General features: G+C 44.6%; 1 protein-coding gene across 1 annotated transcript in view; it reads left to right on the forward strand.

Annotated features, from left to right (window-relative positions):
- The window catches only part of LOC132593411 (collagen alpha-1(XIX) chain-like), a 54,583-nt gene that overhangs the window by 13,765 nt on the left and 25,446 nt on the right, over positions 1-15,372 (forward strand). The window contains exons 5-10 of the mRNA XM_060283963.1: positions 1,305-1,358; positions 6,465-6,509; positions 9,615-9,659; positions 9,763-9,825; positions 13,955-13,990; positions 14,126-14,170. Coding sequence (XP_060139946.1) covers positions 1,305-1,358; positions 6,465-6,509; positions 9,615-9,659; positions 9,763-9,825; positions 13,955-13,990; positions 14,126-14,170 — 288 coding nt within the window. The remainder of the gene's footprint in view (positions 1-1,304; positions 1,359-6,464; positions 6,510-9,614; positions 9,660-9,762; positions 9,826-13,954; positions 13,991-14,125; positions 14,171-15,372) is intronic.

The raw sequence follows: 15,372 nt of genomic DNA on the forward strand, positions 1-15,372 counted from the left end.
TTTCTAATCTTCTCAGTGAACTTTTACAGACAAAAATTACCCTTAATTGAATGTATTATCTTCTGAGGCACTCCATTTCATTCCCTTGGTATTCAATTGATAATTGGCTTCAATTAAATATTTATTATTAGCTACTTTCAGACAAATACTGATTGATTGGCTGAGCGCTGTCCAACCAATTCTTCTGTCCTAAGGATAGTTGAGAATATAAACAAAGGAAATCAAAGAGCTTATTTCCTTTGTCTATAACCCAGAGCCTCCATTACAGAGCTTCCTGCAGAATAGAATCTGAACATCTTTTTTTCCTGATTGACAGGTTACATATTGGTAGTTGTTTAAAAAGGCTTTTGAAGCAAAGAAAGGATCAAATGATATGTTTCCTCATTAAGCATCCCGTGATAAGGACAATATCATAAATCATAATGGGAGTTAAGTGTTGGTAATATTTTTGAAGCAGATTAGAATTAGGCATGCAAAAATACATTTACAGAGAATGACCTTGGGAAGCTACCTTTTCTATGTGATTGTGTTGAAAACATCCAGTGTCTTAAGAAAATATTTGCAGTTAACATTAATTCGTTAACAAGGAGGTATCAAACAACTACCCACTTTATCTCTCTTAATTTAAAACCCCTGTTGTTTATTGTTCAAAGGTGGCAGCTTCCTTCACCCTGACCTTTCTAAATGGGTTCCTTGAGGGCCTAGAGGTTCCAGTCATCTGGGACCAGACACCAGCATATGTAACAGGTTTTTTTTTTTAGCAGAAATGCTTACCTGTCTCCTGTCAGTGAGCCATCATAAATAACTGCTCCTGGGCTGTCCTCGGAAGCATCCACAATTCACATCCAGCTCCAGGAAATATTGAGGGATTATAAACTTTGAGAGCTCCATCTTCATCCACTCTTAAAGACTTCAGTCTTGTTTTCTGATCATCTAGAAGGCTTAGGTACCTTATAAATTGGCAAAGTTTATTAAAGCCCAGTCTTTCCTTCTAATTCTTATTGAAATTGGAGTTATCACTGACTAGAGGGATTCGTTCAGAGCAGATTCTTCATCAGGATAAAAACGATTCATTAGAAAAGATACTCATACTTCTCCAGGGAATAGCTTTATTTTCAAACTGTTCCCAAATATCAAATGCAAGAATACAGTTGCTTGAAAATAGAGCGTACTATTTACTTGCTAAATTACCAATTGATGTTTGAGGGAGTATTTTTTAGGCAAAAAATATCTTTGCTTTTGAAATCAATGCTTAAAAAACCTTTTGACCATTGCTTCTGTGTTCTTATGTTCATATTTAACAGGGAGAACCTGGTGTGATGGGGTTGCCAGGATTAGAAGGATTTCCTGGTATAAAGGTAAGTGCAGGGTTAGACGTGTGATCACTGATTCAACATTCAAGAATGTTTATGGGGCACCTACTGTTGGACCAGGAACTGTTTTAGGTTTGGGGATGTATAAGGGAACAAAAGAGACAAAAATTACGTTCTAAGAAGGGGATACAGAAACTAAAAGAATAAACACAAATAACGAAATAATATTGTTGGTAAGTGCTATGGAAAGAAAAAGTAGAGGCAGGTTGAGGGCATCAGGAGTGCGGAAGGGAAGGGTATCATTTTAAATCGGGTGGTCTGAGAACGCAAGAACAGAGCAAAGACTTGGAAGAGGTAGGGGGCAGTTAGCCAAGCCCCCTCAAGCCAGAATGAAGAATGTTCCAGGCAAGGTGAGTAAGTTCTAGAGACGTAGTGTATAGCAAGGTGACACTAGGTAACCGTGCTAAACTGTACGCTTGAAATCTGCTAAGCGTTTTCACCACACGCACACGCGCACACACACACACACAGTGACCTGTGTGAGGTGAAAGGGATGTGAATTACTTTGATTGCGGTGATCATTTCACAATGTATACGTATATCAAATTATCATGCTGTACACCTTAAATATATACAACTAAAAAAATTTTTTTAAAAGAAGAAAAACCAGCAGGTCTAAATGCCCTGAGGCAGAGCATTCCTGGTACATCCAAGGAGACCCGGGGAGTGAGCGAGGGGATATGGTAGGAGATGAGATCAGAGAGGTGGGGTGGCAGTTAGGAGCAGCCCCGCCATGTTGAGGTCAATGCTACTCACTGGCCAGTGCAGTACCAGTGCCAGTCTGCAGACTTGTTATGGACTCTGGGGCAAGGTGAGCACAGAGATGGAGAGAAAGCATTTAAGCAACTTGTCTGGCAGCTTGACTTTTGACGTTGCCATGATATCCAAACATGTGACCAGTAGACTCACCTTGGATCATGATGCATTAGAAAATAAATAAGTAAATAAACTGCTCCTTTGCCACAGGTAGTTTGAGAAGCACTAATTAATAAAGAGGCTTACCAGCCATTTTAAGGACTTTATCCTTCACTCTGAGGGAATACGGAGCCAGCGGTGGTTTCTGAGTAGTAGAGTGATGGGGCCCACAGCTGGAGAGTGAGGATGGGGCAGGGAAGACACTGTTCCTGTAGACGGGGGGAGTGGTGTCGGCTCAGATAAGAGCAGAAACGGTGGCGGTCCTGAGGAGCAGATAGGTTATGGACGTGCTGTGAAGGCAGAGCAACAGGATTGATGGGATGTGGGTCTAAGAGTCAAGGACGGCTCCATGGTGTTGACCTGAGCAACTGGCATGGCAGGGCGTCATCAACAGAAATGAGGAAAGTTACAGATAGACAATGATCCAGAGTATGATTTTGGACATGGGACTGAGTTTGGAAGTATCTATTAGACAGCAAAGTGAGGGTATTGAGTAGGCAGTACAATAGAAAAGTATGGAGTTTAAAAAAGAGTCTAAGGGAATTCCCCGGCAGTCCAGCGGTTAAGAATCCACACTTCCACTGCAGAGGGCATGGGTTCGATCCCTGGTCAGGGAAGTAAAATCCCACATGCTGCGTGGTGCAGCCAAAAATTAAATAATAATAATAATAATAATAAAGAGTCTAAGATACGGATTGCTTGTCTAAGCATATAGATGCTGCCTGAAAGTCAGAAGGCTGGATAAGATCACCAAGAGAATGACAGTAGAGTCTTTTAAAAGAGAAGAGGATCGGTCAACTATACTCCAATAAAAATTCATTTAAAAGACAAAAAATTAAAAACAAAAAGTGTTGTTTATTCACTCAAAAAAATGGAAGAGGGTCAAGGACTGAGCCCCGAGGCCCTCCAACATTAAGATCAGGAAGAAAAGGGGGAATGAGTAAGGGAGACTGAGGAGGAGTGACCAGGGAAATAGGAGGAAATGTTGGCTTCCTGGAAATCAAGCAAAGATCACGTAGCAAGAAGAGAGAGTGAAAATCTGTCTCAATCCTACAGATAGGTCAAGTAGGATGGGGTCAAGTAGGATGGCAGAGTACTGACATTGGATTCAGCAATATAGAGGTCACGTATCACCAGAGGAGTGATTACTGTTTCACTGTGTTGGTAGGACCAATTGCTGGACTTGAATGGGTTTAAGAGAGAATGACAAAACAAGATTTAGAGACAGCAAATACAGTTTAAACAGTGCTTAAGGAGTTTTGCTGCAAAGGAAAGTAAAGAAATGGGCCAGCAGCTGCTGGAGAAGATAGGGCAAGGTTTGCTAAAACGAACTTTAAGACCACAGAAGTAGCAGACTGTTACTGTGCTGAAGAAAGGGGAGGGGGATGACAAGATAGGAGGAGAGGCGAGAATTGCTGGAATGACATCCTTAGATAGCTAAGAGGAAAGGGGACCTAGAGCATAAATGCAGGCTTTGGCCTCAGAGAGAAGCATGGATAGTTCATCTATGGTAACCGTTGGGAAATCAGAGAACAGGGGCACAGATGCTGGTATGTGGGCCCATGAATTGGTTGGAGTCTATAGAGGTTCTTTTCTGATTGCTTCAGTTTTCTCAGAGATGGAGGAGTCCAGGTCATCATCTGAGAGTGTGGTAGGGAGAAGAGGTTGGAGATTTAAGGAGAAGATCTTCTCAGAGAGAGGGAAAATCCAGGGACCAGAGAGTGTGATGGCTGAGCAGAACCCCCTAGAGCAGCGGTCCCCAACCCCCGGGCCTCGGCTGGTCCGTGGCCTGTTAGGAACTGGGCCGCCCAGCAGGAGGGGAGTGGCAGGCGAGCGAGTGAAGCTGCGTCTGTATTTACAGCCGCTCCCCATGGCTCGTAGTACCGCCTGAGCTCCGCCTCCCGTCAGCATTATGGTGAGCTGTATAATTATTTCACTATATATTACAATGTAATAATAATAGAAATAAAGTGCACAATAAATGTAATGCGCTCAAATCATCCCGAAACCATCTCCCCTCCCCCACCCTGGTCTGTGGAAAAATTGTCTTCCACAAAACCGGTCCCTGGTGCCAAAAAGTTGGGGACCGCTACCCTAGAGGTTCATGGTCATGAACTGAAGTGAGATTATGTACCACGTACATACGCTCAGGCAAAGGCACAGAACAGGAGGGGAGCTGGCTTTAAACAAGCCTCCGGTTTTGACAAGTGAGTGCAAGAAGCAAGAATGGGCCAGGAAGCCAACAGTATACACAAGGGAGTGATTATAACAAGCGACTGTGGAATTTAAACTAGATAAATAAGGAGGAGAGGCCATCTAGGCAATGAAGGATAATGAAAAATTTGTATCATGGATGGATTAGAGATCTTGGTGACATCAAAAGTTTTGGGGGTTCAAAGTACTCAAGGGAGTGGTTTAGAATGATGGAAGATGGTGGTCCAAGGTTGGAATGCATGCAGTGGAGGTTATGGAGGGATATAGTTATTGTTTTTGACAAGGTCTCAGGTATAGCTATGGAAATAAGAGGCCATACCATTAGGGGAAAGTGGTTCAAAGAACTGTGAGACCCGATTGTTGGAAGGAACATCTTACCAGAGAGGAGCCCTCTTAACATTCACCTTTATCAGATATGCAAATGTTTCCATTGAATGGAAAGCTCCAGTATATTCATTTCCAGGGTAAAAATCCTGTAATTAAAAAAGGGCAGAGTGGAACTGACAAGGATTCCCTGTTTACATCCTTCACCCATTTTTCTACTAGTTCTTTTTTTTTTTTTTTTTTGGACTGTAGCTATGCTTTATATATTAAAGATACTACTTCTATCTTATATGGTGGAGGCTTTATCCTGGTTGGTCCTTGCCTCTCATTTTTATGTTTAATCTTATTCTATATGTAAATATAACTTTTATGTGGTCAAATGTAAAACTGTTTTCCTTTATGATTTCTTATTGTGCTTTTATGCACTAAATGACTTTCATTCTCATTCTCAAGCAAAATCAGATAATATGACTTGATTTTCTTCTAGTTCTTATTAATTCATTTTATTTTTATATAATCTATATGGAATTTATATGGAGTATAATGCAAAGAAGGGAATCAGATTTTTTCAAAGAAATTATTCAGTTATGAGCACTATTTGTTGAATAATACAGCCCTTTCATTACTAAAATTCTATTATAAATGTTGGTTTGTTTCTGAGGTTTCTGTTATATTGCATTGATATACTGCTTAATCTTGGGCCAGTATTCCATTATTGCAATTATTATAGCTTTATGGTATGTTGAAATACGATATTGCTAACCTCTTTATTATTCTTCTTTTATTTTTTCTCTTATCCTCGACTATATTTATTATCCCAAGCGAACTTTAATATCATTTGATCAAGCCACAATTTGTAAAAATTGCATTAATTTATAAATTAGTTCGGGTGGTAATGACACCTTTATAGCACTGCCATGCCCTCCAAGAACAAAACATCTCTCTCCATTTAATCAAGTCTTCTTTTATGTCCCTTAGGGAACTTTGGAAGTTTTTTAATGTAGATTCTGCTCAACAAAAAATGACCATTTTATTACCCCATATATAATCAGAGGTATTCTTAGCCTTGTCGGCTTTATCTAAAATACCACATTGCCTTTGGAAAAAGGGTTGAGTCAGTCCACTGTTCAGAGCAATTCCAGGGCTCTTCTTATTGGCCTAAAGAGGAGAAGCTACAACATCCCCAGTTCTAAACACATTTATTCTAACCTACATCCAATGAGACAAGTACAGCGAAAGCTTTTTAGAAGACATTCAGTGTGCTTAGCTTTTAAGTATTAGTGATGAATTACTTTTGAATATGTGGAATGAAACTGTTGACTGATTTTACCTGTAATATGGATGGGGCTCTGTTTAAAAGAATAGGTCACAGAAATGCTTGTTTTCATTAAGATTATTATTTGCTTTGGTTTTATGGGGAAAAAAAAGAGAAAGAGAGAGAGAGAACTTTAGTAGGTTCCATTGGCTGCAGTTTTCATTTTGTTCTTTTCCCATCTGGGCTCTAGCTTCACCCAGCTGATACGGATAACATTTATAAGTTCCAAAGAGAAGCTTTACCAAATCCAAATTATTACTTGAGCATTAATTTCATCGGTGGAGATTTTATAGATATCATTATAAATAGTACATTTTTTCCAGGGAGATCGAGGCCCGGCAGGTCCCCCTGGAGTGGCGGGAATCTCGGTGAGTCCAGATTCTCTCATGTTGGTTTCACGGGCACCGACCGTCAGAAGGGCTGGGAGCACGCAGTGACTCCTTAAACCTCCGGTTTAAAAAGCAGAACCATCCGTCCCTCTCCCACCTCAAGAATGCTCCTTTCTTTATTTTCATCTTTTAAATTTTTTTCTTTGTTTTTTTCTCCCCAACTCACTTTCACATGGGAAGGGGAAGCCCAGTGACCTGCGTCAACACATTAAGATAGCACAGCTCTGAGAAGCTTGTTGGGTTTCTCTATTCCTGTCATAGTTCAAGGTTTCTTGATCCTCAAAAGGCAAAGTCCTCAGGCACGTGCTTCAGGACCTTCTTATTAAGCTGCCATCTGCCTGAGTTTTCCCTCAGCCAGGTGTTATTAGTAGAGCTTTATGGCTGCTAATGTGTCCTCGTAAACTAGCCCTTCCAGCCTCTCAATCATTTTTGTTGCTCTCTGTGTCCAGTGTTTTAATATGTCCAGTGTTTTAATCTCAATCAAGGTCTTTCCAGATGAATAGGAAGTGCTCCAGGAAAGGTTAAAATCATTCCTCTGAGCCCTGGGGATTATTCTGATCTTCATTCATGAGGCTCTAATTAAAACTTTGTGGTCAGGCTTGATGAATAAGAGCCCGCTTATCCTCGCTAGCTGCCCCTGCAGGGTGGGCCAGGGTAGGAAAGTCAACGGAAACTGTGTTCTTCAGTCACAGGAACATGAGGAAGATAAGAAAGGGCCCTACCATCTCCACCCAGCACCATTCAGACCCTCCTACCACCACCCCGCAGCACCCATCCTTCAAAAGGAGGGTAGCCACTCTATTTAGTTGCTAAATCTAACAACAAAAAAATAAAAACCCATCCACACTCCATAGCAAAGCATCCTGTATGAAGGATAACATCCCCTTAATTAGCTGCTTTAGGGCTTCCCTGGTGGCGCAGTGGTTGAGAGTCCGCCTGCCGATGCAGGGGAAGCGGGTTCGTGCCCCGGTCCGGGAAAATCCCACATGCCGTGGAGCAGCTGGACCCGTGAGCCGTGGCCGCTGAGCCTGCGCATCCGGAGCCCGTGCTCCGCAACGGGAGAGGCCACAGCAGTGAGAGGCCTGCGTACCACAAAAAAAAAAAAAAAAACAGTAACATGAAAATATTTTCTTTAGCAAGCACTGCAGAATTTGTGGTACACGAAAGCATTCTTCTTGACAACTGGCTCACACTATCCCCCTCCTCCCCGCCGTCCCCTGCTCACTACCACTCCTAGCAACATATTCGCAGCTGTTTGTGCAATTGCCCTGAGTCCCCTACAACCCGCCTCAGGGTGCCTTCACAGCCTGTGTTTGTTTCCACCTGGTATAATGAAGTGTAATGCCCCACAGTGCTCACTCAGGTGGGACTATAAATTCCTTTCAGCCATTACCCTAAACTGAGTCTACCTTCAAAGAAAAGATACTAGCAACCATTGAAAGTATTGAAAAAATCAGTGATAGGATCAAAAGACGATCCAAATGAAGAATTCCAAGGATACTTTGAAGGATGCAGCATGATTGAAATTAGAGGCTAGCCTGCCACTTGTTGGGATGTCCAAGATGTAATACATTTACCTAAAATGCAGCTTTCCTATCTCATCATTAAGAAGATTAACTGACAATGACAGAAATAGGGAAGGGTAAACATTTTGCACGCTGCAAATATACAACTGGGTAGTTAAAAGTGCACCTCTCTTTTTTATAACTGGACCTTACTGTGGCTCGGAAAAATGAATTAGTTCAAAGATTCTGGAAATAGTGACAGTTACACAACAGTGTGAATGTACTTGATGCCACTGAATTGTACACATAAAATGGCTAAAATGGTAGCTTTCGCGTTATGTATATTTCACCACAATAGAAGACTTTTAAGGTGATGGTTCTGGTTGAAGCAGGGATGTGTCTACCTGCTCAGCACATCACAGGCCTCTGCTGAGAGCCAAGCGGCCCGGTCCTGCTCTTTCTGGAACAGAGCTGTCTGTTTCCTCCTAGTGCACTCAGGCCCTCCAGGGCCTTCCCCAGGGCTCTTCCTCCCCTCCCTCCCAGGATGGCGTGTGGGCAGAGGGGGCAGCATGCCCTCCCCGGGGCCTCCGAGGTCCCTGCCAGCACTACCCAGCCTTTGGGATCTTTGTCTGGAGTTCCAGGCCCAAGCACCCTGCACCCCTGAGTCCATGCCAAGACCCTTTGGGATACTGGCTTTCTCAGCCCTAACACATCCCCCAACTCAGGTCTGTGGGATTCCAGGCGCTCCTGCTGCAGGCGGGCGGTGGGAGCCCGGATGCCATCTCGGGGCCTTGTGTCTGCCTCGCCTCGGTACTCAGCTGTAGCTGACCTGCCAGGCGGTCTGCTCCCAGAGTTCCATACAGCAAGTGCGGAAAATGGCCTCCCTCTGCATTCCCTTGCAACCTACTGGGATTTCCATGGTCTCAGTCCCACACCTGCATCTCCAACCACAAGAGGTTCAAGGTGCAGGCGGCGGCTCTTTCTCAAAGGCAGGATCCTTAGGCCTGGCCTGGACGCTTGGGCTCGTGTCCACTGCCGTCTCTGCTGGTGCATTTTCCTCTCTCATCCCTCCTGTGGTCTCTCTAGCCCACAGTTTCTCCGTCCTCAGTCTTCCAGGCTGCAGTACGCTGGGTCACACCAACCTTGTCCTCTCCTTTCAACAAAACGGCCTTTCAAATCAACCATGCTTCTTTTCAGGCTATCTCACTATGAACTGAAAAAGCTTCTTGTGAAAATCAAAATCTAGGAAGGACTTCTTTGACCCACCGTGCCCTCCTTCCCCCTAAAGTAAAGACGATCTGCCCATCAAGAGGGATTTCCAGAAATGAGGATACACTGGCTTAATATTTTCAAAAGGTGTATCCTCCCTCCCATACCACACACCCCTATGTGCATTGAGGGACTGCCGTCCCGTCTGCCCAGTGCAGTGTGGTTTCCGGAACTCTGGCCGGTAGGGATGCCAGGTCGGGGTAGAGCCACACCTGCAGCACAGGTGGTACACGCACAGGTGGGGGAGGGAAGCGCGTGGCCTCATTCAGTAATCTGGCTCCTAACATTTCCCCTTGGCTTCATTTCCCAGGGGAAACCCGGGGCCCCAGGCCCTCCAGGAGTTCCAGGAGAGCCGGTCAGTTGCCCATTCCTTACTTAGCCATGGTGCTTGTGTTGTACTGCATGCAGCTTCAAAGCTCTTCTTCGCAGCTAATGTTTGTCTGTGGCCATGTCTACAGGGTGAGAGAGGGCCTGTTGGAGACATAGGTTTCCCTGGACCAGAAGGACCCTCAGGAAAGCCCGTAAGTCCTTTATCTATTATTTGCCAGTTTAAGAAATGTTCTAAGCGTTGCCTCTTTACCTCTCTCTTCAGAAAGTCTGAGACTGGAATAAGTAGTTTCCAAGTAAGTAAGCGCAGGTCTGCAAATGGCTTTGGGGGGTGTGGTTCTCACGGAGTGCCCAGCTCTCTGTGAGTATCTCTATGTCTTAAACCACAGTGAGGTCTTTTGTTTTAAATGTCAGGAAATCAGACTCATTATTTCTCAGGTCTGAGGTCCTCAGCAGAGCTAAAACATGAAATGGCCTGTCATATCCTGAAATACAAAGACTCGCAGATGTAGCACCTGTGTGTTAAGCTAGAGAGGAAAGAAGCTCTTGTATCAGATTCCCTCCTTTACCTGTGGGCCTTGTTCTTACACGTTCATAAATCACTGCTGTCAAATACATCATCCCCTCCTGTCCTAGAAGAGCTCTTGGCTACTGATATATAATATGGATGTGACATTGTAACAACCATTCCTACTAATTCAACTCCATCCCACATATTGTCAGCTCATCCCTGCCGTTTGCTAAGGATGTGCTGGGCCCCGAGGGAGGGGAAATAAAGAGGAATAGACATACCTCACTCTCGGGTGCGCTTTTTGTAGAAGTCCCTGCTCCCTTTGCTTGTTTCTGTGCCGTGGGGTGGGTGGGAAGGGGATGCTGTTAGGAGAAGGGGGGCTGAAGGTGACCGCACAGCGCAGAGTTCAGGAGGCTGCTCAGAATCTGTGAGACCACAGGGTAAGGGCATTCCCTGGCCACAGCCTCCCCAGAGAAGGCGACATGAACGCACGGGAAGTGTACGCAATTTAGAGTCAGGAAGATCTGGGTTTGAGTTATGACTCAAAGGGTTTGTGAGTCACTTAAGCAACGTGACATATGGTAAGACGTCCAATGCCTGCCGTGGGAGACGCCCCATTAATATTAGTCTCATTCCCTCCCTCCCCTCCCCATCCCAGCCCCTGTAAGCCACTCACAAATGCTTACCATCCAGTTCCGAGGGGATGATGCAAAAAGCAATCTGTTCACTCAGCAAATACTTCTTGAGCGCCTACTACATGCCAAGCACTGGGAGGTTTCAGCTCATCGGATTTACATTCTAGTACAGGGACACAAGACAACAAACAGACACACACAACTTCAGGGAGAAGATGATCTGAGCAGGGTGAAGCCCTAGAGCAGAATTTAAATAGGGCAGTCAATAAAGGCCCACCACTCGAGCAAACCCTGCATGACGGGAGAGCTCAAGCCATGGGGAGGTCAGCAGGGCGGGGAGGAAGGGGGAGCTTGTTCCAAGAAAAAGGAATGGCTAGTAGAGCCTGCCGTGTTGAAGGAAGGGAGGAAGGCCTGAAGGCAGGCGTGAGCTGAGCTAAAGGAGAGGGGCAAAGATACGGAGGGAGAGGCAGCCAGTGGCGGAGCACGAGGAACTTCTAAGCTGGGAATGGAGGGCGGGTTTCATGTGAAGTCTGACGGAGACCCACTGGAGCATCTGTAGCAGGGAAGGAAAATGACTGGACTGCATTTCAAGGAGTACTGTGAGTTCTGTGCGGAGGGCACACCGTAGGGAACGGAACTCTGAAGCGTCGCCATAATCCCCATGAGAAACACAGATGGTGGGAAGAGGAGATCTAGGGTGTGCACTGAAGGTAGAGCCAGCTACACTCGCTGATGGATCAGACAGATGCAGAGTGGGAGGAAGAGACCAGTCAAAGCTGTGGTTTGGGGTCTGAGCAACCGGGTCAGGGTGGTATGTTTCGTGACATGGGTGGGTTTGGGAGGAAAAACTGAGTTCTCTGTTGTAAAACTTCATGTTGAAGCACTAGTAGACATCCAAGTGGATTTCTAATCAAGTAAGCAGTGTATATGTGCCTCTGCAATTAATGGAGAGGCCAGGACTGGAGAGACTGATTTGGGTCTTTCAACCTGAGCCTGGATGCAGTGGGGTCACTGCAAACTGGGAAGAGAACAGGGCTGTTAGGAGAGGATATGGCAGAAAGACGGAGAAGGTGCAGCCAGTGAGATGTGAAGAAAACCAGGCGAAGGCGGTTTCCTGGATGTGGAGGGAGGTAAGTGTTGAAGAGAAACGAGAGGAAAACATACAGAAAAGTAACAAAGGATCTGACAATTCTCCCCCACGTTTGGAAATGTGGACCTCATTGCGAGGAGAGTACAGCACGGTAGGATCTTGATGAAGAATGACCCCGTTGAGAGGGGACATTTGAAGATACAAGAGAGTGGACTTAGAGTAAGGAGAGAAGACTCCCAAGTGGAAACTGGTGTTTACAAGGAACAGGGCAGAGCAGCCTTCTCACGGGGAGGGGGCGGGCGGAAGTCCGAGTACGCATGTGCACAGGTGCATGGCTCTGGCGGCGGGGAGGTGAGCGGGTCCTCTGCTGTGATTTTCTCAGTGAAGGACGGAAGTCATCAGTTGACCATGAGGAGTGGGGTGGTGATGCTGGAGGTTTCGTGAGACAGGAAAATATGTGCAAGTACTTCTGGAAAGAAGGAGTCAAGTCAGGAAATACAGAAGGATGGCTGGTGATGCAGAGGGGCTGCTTGGGAGCTGCTGCCATACGTGTAGATCAGAACACCTGAGCGAGGGTAACCCTTCTTCACCCACAGTCAGCTGCTCAGACGCAGGTTGCAGCGGAGGGAAAGCTGGTTATACTTTCTGAGTTAGAAAAAAGAATAGGGTTCTTGCAGATAAGTGAGACGAGGGGGATAGAGGTAAATCCACTGAGGTTTTTGCAAAAATTTCTGAAAGCAGAACTCACCACCCCCCACCATGGAGAACAAGTTAGTAACGCCTTCATAGAAAAGAGAACACACATGAGAGTCATTGATGAATTACAAGAGACAAAAAATTATCTATAGGTTTATTCATTTTCTTGTATTGTTACCAAAAACATGAATTATATTTTTACACCAGATTTATCTTCTTTTATTCAATTAACACAGTTGTTTCTTTCACATCCTCTCCTTCATCAGCTTTATCCTTTTTTGCTTGTGTTTCTGGATGACATAAATCCTTTGAACCTGATGCTTTGGGCAACGTGGTCTTAGTTAAAGTGCCCTAGATAATTCCCAGGCTGTTCAGGAAGGCCGAGGGACTCTGGTTGGGTTCCCAACTGTGGCAGGTGTTAGTGTGATTTACATCAGTGAAAACACAGACCTTTCTGCAGGTCCATCCTTGCAGACTGCACTCCAGCACAGTCAGAGTCTCCCGGGTTTGCAGAGGAGCAAGTCCATGCACCTGCCTGCTGGCTAAGAAATCATTTCCTCACCTTGGTCTCCCTCTTCAAATCAAATCGCAGAAACGTACCTGCTGTCTCACTCTCAGTATCTGATGGGACCCCAGGTGCTCTCCCTTCTTAACGCCTCCCAGTCGGTGGTTCTCCCAAGCTTATAAATCTGTAAGCAGGATTGGGCTTTATTACCACCTCCAGAACTGCCATGTATAGTTCGGGAAACTTCCAGTTTACTAAGAAAAAGCCACTATTTAATACTCTCAGAAAACATGATTACGGATTTCTCACTGTCCTTTCCTATTTTCTACCTGAAAAATAACAATCGTTCTCTGGCTGACAGTTTATTTCATAGTGGCATCTGGCTCTGGCCATGTTATGAGATTTCTCAAGCAGCAACGGAGACCATTTACTGAGAATGACTTTCTTTGGTAGGAAAATTGTCAGAAGGGAACAATAAATGCCGTACACCAGCCAACCAGTGCCATGGGGAACCTTCTTATTTCTCAGAATGTACCTAATGGAATAAGTAAGGAAAATAACCCTGTTGACTATTTACAGTGAGCTAGGCATTTTCTGTTATTTCCCTAAATCCTTAGTTTTAAGGCCCTTATTTTATCCTGACTTTATAAGTGGAGAAGCTGACGCTATTAAGGTTAAGTAAATTGCCTGAAGTAAATGGAACTTGCAAGTGACAGAGTCAGAATTTAAACTTGGGGCTGACTCTATCGATTTTGTTTTCCATTTCACCACACTGCCTCACCAAAATCTCAGTAGAAATAAGTCCTTGAAACTTTACCCTCTTGTTGCATTTAACTATGTCTGTTAATGCAGAATGAGAAATATTGATCATTTTTTGTCTTTACAGGGAATAAATGGGAAAGATGGATTACCAGGTGCGCAGGTATGGAAAATACTGTTGAAAATAAATGTTCTAATGCAAAACTACATCCAGATTACCTGCCAGAGCTCCCGATCCAGCAGCTTGATGAGAAATCTTGGCACACAGTGATTTTTAGCGCTGACATTTGTTTTTCAGGGCATCGTGGGTAAGCCTGGAGAGAGAGGCCCCAAAGGAGAACGGGTATGTACATTCCTACTGTGATTGTTATTTAAGTCTGTCTCCACAACTGCCCCCTCATTTGAGTTACACAGTTATGGTTGTAGACCCCCTCGAAATCTCCGCATATGAAAAGGCTGGGGTATTTGTGATCCAAGGTCTCTGCCAGGCATAAAATGGGACCATTCAGGGAAACAGGATCAGGGTGTATGGCAGATACCCCTACCTGGTTCGCCTTTATTCACAACTAAGTCTGGTTTGCTGTTCCAGTTTGGAAAGCTTCTATCAGCCTCCTGTCTCAGACACCTGTCCCTACGGTAACTATCACCCGTGTGTTCTTTACCTGAAGTAGGGTTTCTCCACCTCAGCACTGTTACTCTCTGGGGCAGATAATTCTTTGTCACAGGTGCCTGTCCTGTGCTTTGTAAGATGTTTAGCTGCATCCCTGGCCTCTACCCACTAGACACTGTACAACCAACCTCCCTCCAAAAATGTCTCCTTGCAACTCCAAATGCCTCCCTGGGAGCAGAGGAGTTGTCAAGACCCCCTGAGCTGGGGGAATAATACTAGGCTGAGTAAGGGGGGCTGGTGAGGGGCGAGAGAAAGACAAAGGGGAAATGAACATATAGAGCTACTAGTAATGCCAGTCACGGCCTACGCTTTTCTTTTCATTGTTTTGGTTGTTGATGTCATTGTTGCAGCTTCCCATTCTCTTCTCTAAGGAACCTTAGCATTTTCTGCTAGAAATGGATTCATTCCATGGCAACATGTTCCTTGAGCATTGTTATTCAGAGGGGTTCTAGCGAGGGCTTGCGTGTGTGTGTGCGCGCGCGCGTGCGCACGCACGTGCACACACGTTCTTGTGTACTGGTGTCTAGTTTACTTATTATTACCCAAATAATCCATGCTAACTGAAGGAAACACAAAAATAGAGATAATATAAAGAAAAAATAAAAAAGCCTACCTTATCCCACTACACAGAGATATTTTGGACATATTTCCATCTCACTGTTATACATCATATACACGTTTGCTCAATGCATCGGTACAAGTGAATATATACTTTTCAAAAAATTGGTTCATACTGTTTCGTAAGTGAATTCTTTCACCTAATATATGACGACCATCTTTCCATGTCAGTAAATCTAGATCCACGTGGACATTTTAGTGGCTATATGTTATTCCACTGTTTGGATATACCTTTTCCAAGGTATTTGGAAAATACC

Source organism: Globicephala melas, chromosome 14 (genome assembly GCF_963455315.2).
Source record: "Globicephala melas chromosome 14, mGloMel1.2, whole genome shotgun sequence".
Taxonomy (NCBI): domain Eukaryota; kingdom Metazoa; phylum Chordata; class Mammalia; order Artiodactyla; family Delphinidae; genus Globicephala; species Globicephala melas.